The following is a 6,670-nucleotide window of genomic DNA, read 5'->3' on the forward strand; positions in this document are numbered from 1 at the left end:
TCTTTTCCTTTTTAATTGACTGTGTTTGGGGCAGTATTACATTTCAGAAAAAAATGGGCCTAAGCATGATCTCCCTATAACCCCCCCCCCCCATGCACAACAGTGTTCCTCTGTAAATGTATTCCAGTAACGTCGTACATTTATCACAGAGGGTGGAGCAACTGCGATAGCCTGCCACTACCCAAACCTCACAGTTCAACCAGAGTTCGTGTTTATGATTTGCACTTCCATGGGCTTTCAAAACTTTATGGAGTTATGGAAACATGAACTCAATATCATATAAAAATAATCTTACTGAGCTAAAAGTAATCTCTTTTTCATACACTCTTCCCTAAGCACACCTCCCAGTCTCTTGGAAAATATTGGGTTTTTATTGCTTCTAATTGTTTGTGGTTCTTTATTTTTGTCAGAGTACCATGCTGTCAGAGTCACAGGGTTTCATACTTTGTACAAATACTTTTTAAAAGTCTTCTATTTTTTTTCCTGATAATTCATTTCTGTTTCATCTCTGGATATGATTCTGTCTCACAAATATAACAGTTTGTTATAAAAAGACATGCTTAATGTTATACAAATTTGTTAACTATGAAAACAACTTCAGTAAATAATTTTCTCATATTTTTACATGCACATACCGTTTTAGCTCACCTGGGTAAACACCAACGAGAAAAACTGCTGAATTGCCTGTGAAGACTATGTTTAGCTTAGCAGGAAACTGCCGAATAGTCTCCCTCCCATGCTGAACCCATTTTCATTCTGGGTGTAGATGCTCCACACCCAGGTCAGCATTTGTTGCTGTCAGTGTTTGGAACTTAACCTCTCCCGATAGGTCTGTTAACATCATTTTCAGAATATCCCCCCTCTGTGTGTTCCCACATGTCAGTATGTCATGATGAAACATGTAAAATGAAATTTTGGGAATTTTTATTAAATTCTGCTTTTATTAAACATAGCTAATGCTTTTCTCTCAATTCTTGCATGTCCATTTACAGGGCACTGTAAAGTTCCATGTACTCTTTGCTTTTTCTGTGCCTTTTATCTATTTTGTTAGAGGGACGCTTTCAATAAGTATTAAGTAGATTCTAGTCCCTGCAGTAGGCATTGTGCATCTCACTGGCTTGTATAATTTGCTGAATGCATATAAATATTCAGGATTTTTAAAAGAAAGTTCAAATGACTTCCGACTTCAAAGCAGCATTAAACCAGCAATTTATTTCATCTCTATTTGCTCTTAAGTGTGATGTATGAGGTGATGAATCAAATAATAAACATTTAAAAATGAAATTTGATGAGTTGTTTATTCTTTTCTCCCTCATGACTTCTGACTCGGTCATTGAACTGCATTCAACTGTGATCCAAAAATAGCAATAGAGAAATTTCAGAATTGTCGTTAAGTTTCAAATTGATCACCATTATTGATAACATGAGCTATGACTCCTTTCATTGTTTTCATTCCAGCTTATCTCCTTTCAGATTGTGTAAGCTAGACACCTAATTAGCTTCTTATGCATCTCAGTCAGCCGAACAATAGCTATGGAATCTCACAGTTCCTATTTGCATAATCCTTGCCTGTCCAATGCCATGTCACAATGCCAACCTCATCTGTCTGACTTTATTGCATGGGCAGTCACTGCGCTATCTGATGTCCTCAAAATAAGGATGATTACAGTAATGCATTTTAAATCAGAAGGACTACCTGCATGTGAAATTTAAAAATAAATATTTCATGATTATAATTATTAATCCCTCTTTTGTAATATGTGAATATAATTTTCCAATGCAGATATATGACTAAGAAAATGATATTTAGAAAGTTTTGCATGTAAAGTTTCCCTTAATGCTTTTCTGTGGTACTATGCATTGCTGGATGAAGTGATGAAGTCTCTTTTGTCTCTTTGATGATGATTACACTAGGCTCCAGTCTGAGCACACTCTGCAGGCAGGATAAACTGTAAGTTCAATGTTTTGTAGCTGGTTTGGTGTCCTAATCCCTCTACTTGAGGGCTTGTCTTATTACAGAAGATGGCTAGTTCAGGCTCTTTGTCCCTCATTACTATGAGTCTTTGCTAGCGTTACTTTTATAAATTCTATGGCGTTTCTATTGTACTAGTTTTTACATCACTCCTGAAATGTTCCCTGATTCCAGTCATTTCTCTAGGTATTTCCTCCCTCCCTCCCCTCACCTGACCCCTGTCACTCCCAAACATACCCACTCCCAACCCCAGTCCAGAAATCTATTCTATTTATCCTTCTCAAGTCTTTGTGCTCGCCCTGAGGCCTCCTTGTTATTTAGCCTCCCTGGGTCTGTGGAATGAAGCATCAGTGTCTTTTACCTACAGCTAATATCCTCAGATGAGTGAGTTCATAGTATGTGTGACTTTCTGAGTCTGGGTTTACTCATTCAGGACAGTCTTTTCTAGTTCCATTCATTTGCCTGCAAATTTAATGATGTCGTTGTTTTTAACAGTTGAGTAATGTCTGTTGGAATATCCTATTTTTGGAATTTCATGATCAAGTATTTTCTTCATTTTTGCTGAGTTTGCAATCTCCTATCATGGATTTATAAGAGATATTTACATGGAGATCTTGAAAAGATTTTCTGATAAAATTATTTATTAGCATTATATTGTTCACTTTAAAGTATGTTTATATAATGCATTGATTTCTTTTCATTTTGATACTACATTATTTTTTTGTAATTTATTCACTTTATTTTCCAATTGTAGCCCCCTCAGGTCACACCTTCTCTCCATCCCTCTTTCCCCATCCCTCTCTCCTACATTATTTATAGGAGGGAGAGAGACAGAGAGAGAGAGAGCACATGAGTAATCAGTGAGTAAAAATCAAAGGAAAACTTGCTGGAGTTAGGTTTTTTTATTTTCCAAGATGATGTATTTCTATAGTGCAATACAGTTACCCTGGGTACCTGTTTTGAACAAATGGCAGATACTGTACCTCAGTGCCTTTTCCCTGAACTCAATGATGGAGGTGATGGATGCAAGGTGGTGGGAGTAAGACTCTTGTCAGTGCCCTCTGTGACCGTACAGGCATGCGTAAAAAGCTGAGAACATTCAGCCTCCTCCATATGTGCCTCCCACGGAGCCTGTTTTTTCCTGTAGGGACTCTCCTTCCTGATAAGCAACTTATTTCTCCAGCTTGGCTGTGGGTTACTTTGGTCTGCTTCCCCCAAGTTGCATACTTCAGGGGAAACCTGCAGTGAACAACTGTGGGGCTGTGACCATGTGACCACAGCATGGCAAGCTTTAGTTTGTTGCCTGGTTTCAGTGGGCTGACATTAGCACCCCTTGGTTCTGAGACTCTTGGAGTATAACAGTTGAGGAATCCAGTCCACTGGAGAGATTTTTATCCCCAAATCATAGTAACGAGTGTGATTTTTTAAAATTTTTCTTTATTGTTATTATTTATTACAAGTTATTCACTTTGTATCTTGAAAGTAGCCCCCTCCCTCATCTCCTCCTGATCCCACCCTCCTTCCCTCTTCCCCCTCTATGTCCCTTCCCTAGTCAATTGATAGGGGAGGTTCTCCTCCTCTACTATCTGACCCTAGCCTATCAGGTCTCATTAGGACTGTCTGGATCCTCATTTTCTGTGGTGAATTTTCTAAGAGTGAAAATATTCACACCATGAAACCAAAAATGGCCAAGCTCACTGCCTTCCCTTTTCCTCAGACACTGCCATGTGTCTCCGGACCTTACCAAGTCTTTTCTTCCTTAGGGACTGATGATCCCATGATTCATTTCATCTAAGGCAAGTGAAATCTTTTCTCAGAGAAGAAATGTGTCCTACGGCCTACAGAATTAATGTGTCCTATGTTAGTTAATTCAATCTTAAGTCAATGCAATCTGACAAATGTTGGAATAAATTTCATAAAACGCTATTGTGCTAGGAGTAGAAAATGTTCTTTCGAAGTGCCCTGAGGACCTCCCAAACAATCTATTGCTATTGTCAGTGCTCTTGATTGCCCACCACAGTTTGATTCTAAAAGCCTATTACACACATTGATCACAGAACATGGAGACATCTAGTTGGCTCTGACCAGGAAATTTTCTGCATGCTGGCTAGATCTCATAGTACTGAAAGGTTCTATACAGGCCACTGGGAGAGAGAATCAGTAACAGTCTTACCCATTTATGAATGCTGTGAACTGTAATAATCACTGGTGTGGCAAATTATACTCATGGGTGCTGTAAGGGACACGAATGTTACAGGGGTAGGCAACAACCTTATGATAGGATTAAAACCGATTCCACAGCAGGAAACACAAACTTGGTACTGTAAATCTGGAGAACAATTCATGGTTGGAAACTTCACACGTCCTAAGGAAGAACCTACTATTTACTGCTAAGTGAACTCATCAAACTTCCATCTAAATTTGTATTTCTGTAATGTAAATAGATTAGTGCAACTTTCACACCTCAGCAGAGATGCTTCTTTGTTCAGCGGATTGTGGTCAGTGTAGGAATTGACAACTGGTCAAGGTGCAGAAAAATTATCAGTGGAAGGGCTCACCCAGAAACATGACATTCATACCACAATCCCCACTACAAGTCTCAGGTGAAAAGTGGGTGTGAATATTGTAAGAGCAAGTGGTCAGGGAGAATTAGAGAGAAACAGCATGCTTTAAACATGACAAGACCCTCAAATTCATGACTTGCCAATATCTGTTATTACCTCCAGGAGATCATGCTAGTTAGCATTCTATAATGAAGTTGAAGAAGATCATGAGGTAGAAGGAGATCATGAACCTAGCGTTCTTACTGAGGAGCTATGTAAGCATAGTTGATCGTTTCTCAGGAAGAGGGACTTATTACTCTTTAATGATGTGATTCTTGGTGAGCTGTACTGGCCCCATTCCCAAATAAGTGGACAACACAAATATTGCTGTGTAGGAGTTATTTAAAAAAAAAAAAAAAGAAGACACAAAGTTGGGGATTATGGAGATGAGATGATTCTAGGGGGCTTTAGCAGAACTATTTGAAATCAATATGCATTATAAGAAAATATCAAAGAATGAATACAAATATCACGTTAACATTTCTTTGAACTTAGTTCCATGGTTTCTTAGTGAGCTTATGTTTATGCATAATCATCACATTATACAGTGGGTTAGTATGCACAGTGTTGCACTTTCTTCACAGACAACTGGGTTCAACTACACCATGTTGCTATGATATTTGTTTATCATATGAATTATTTAGTGTGTGTGTGTGTGTGTGTGTGTGTGTGTGTGTGTGTGTGTGTGTGTTTGGTATGGGATATTTGCTCATATGCACATGTGAAGAGAACAAAAGAAGACTTTGATAACTATATTCTCTGCCTTATTCTCTTGAAATGAGGTTTCACACAAAACCAGAAGCTTGTCCTGCCTTCTTTTGTTTGGTTTGGTTTGTGTTGGTTTGTTTTGGTTTGGTTTGGTTTGGTTTGGCTTCATTTGGCTAGGTAGGCTGGCCAGTAAGCTCTAGAGCAGTCGTTTTCAGCCTTCCTAATGTTGTGACCCTTTAGTATAATTCCTCACATTGTGGTGACCCGCAACCATAAAATTATATTTGATTCTACTTCATAACTATAGTCTTGCTATTTTTATGAAACATAATGTGAATATCTGTGTTCTCCGGTGGCCTTAGGCAACCCCATGAAATCATCATTTGATCCCCTTCAAAGGGTTCACGATCCATGGGCTGAGAATCTGTGCTCTAGAGCCTCTCTTCAACCTATCCCTCACCCCCATCACTGTGACTGCAGATGTGCCCTGTTGTACCAGGCTTTTATGCCTGTCCTAGCGATTTCAAGTCAGATCTCAACAATTGCACACTGAACTCTCTCATCCACCTCATCCAAGAGACATCTCTCTGTCCTCCCTCATTTTATATTTCACAAGTGCTTTCCTAGCTAGGCTGATGCTAGTGTAAACACTGAGCAAAATCTGCTAACTATGTTACCAAGTATATTTTAAAAATGCATTAATATAGGAGCCACAAACACAGTAATAAGTTAGGATAATTTATTGCAATAGATCAAAAAGAGTCTACATTTAAGGAATGAGAGAAGAGAAATAAAAGAGCGTAAGATGAAGGAATTATATGATAGTAAACATTCTCAAAGTCTTAGATGTTAAATCATATTCTTCTTGAGCTGGTTCACAGTATGTTTGTTTAACTTAGTCCTCATATGAGTTTCAGGAAATGTTTTTATCTTCAAGATGTTGGCTCTTTGGGAAAGCATTTCAGTAGAAACGGGAGAATCCATACCCTCTATAGTAAAATGGGTGGCGATAATCATAGCCATATCCTCCATAGTGAGAACCATATCCATAGCCTCCAAAGCCACAGCCACAGCCATAACCCAGGTTCCCAAAACCTCGGTAGCCATAACCCCGGCCTCCATAGTGGCTGCTGTAGTAGCTCATGGTGTCAAGAGTGGTAGATTTAGTTTGTTGTTCAAGGAAAGATCTTGAGCGTAAGTGTTAGCATGTGCAGAGGAGGTTTTTATACTCTAGTTGGAGCAGGTGACACTTCAGGCACATACCCTTCCTTTGTGTCACTGTCGATGATACTAGCAATGTAGCAACTCATTTCTCTGCTGACTCCTGACACACAGAGGCCCTCATTCCTATTAAAATGCTTGAGATTGCATAATTCTATTTAGAATG

At 38.8% G+C, this 6,670-nt stretch overlaps 1 protein-coding gene across 1 annotated transcript; it reads right to left on the bottom strand.

Moving 5' to 3' along the window:
* Window positions 1-6,244: 6,244 nt before the first annotated feature.
* Window positions 6,245-6,427, bottom strand: LOC129682441 (keratin-associated protein 19-5-like). The gene has a single exon (XM_055614812.1). The coding sequence runs from the start codon at window positions 6,425-6,427 to the stop codon at window positions 6,245-6,247; it is 183 nt and encodes a 60-aa protein (XP_055470787.1).
* Window positions 6,428-6,670: the final 243 nt, after the last annotated feature.

The sequence above is a fragment of the Psammomys obesus genome, unplaced genomic scaffold, assembly GCF_907164565.1.
Source record: "Psammomys obesus unplaced genomic scaffold, mPsaObe1.curated_primary_1811, whole genome shotgun sequence".
In the NCBI taxonomy this organism is placed as follows: domain Eukaryota; kingdom Metazoa; phylum Chordata; class Mammalia; order Rodentia; family Muridae; genus Psammomys; species Psammomys obesus.

What these genes read in the sequence shown, in the direction of transcription:
- LOC129682441 (XM_055614812.1), bottom strand. Translation starts at nt 6,427, where the DNA reads ATGAGCTACTACAGCAGCCACTATGGAGGCCGGGGTTATGGCTACCGA.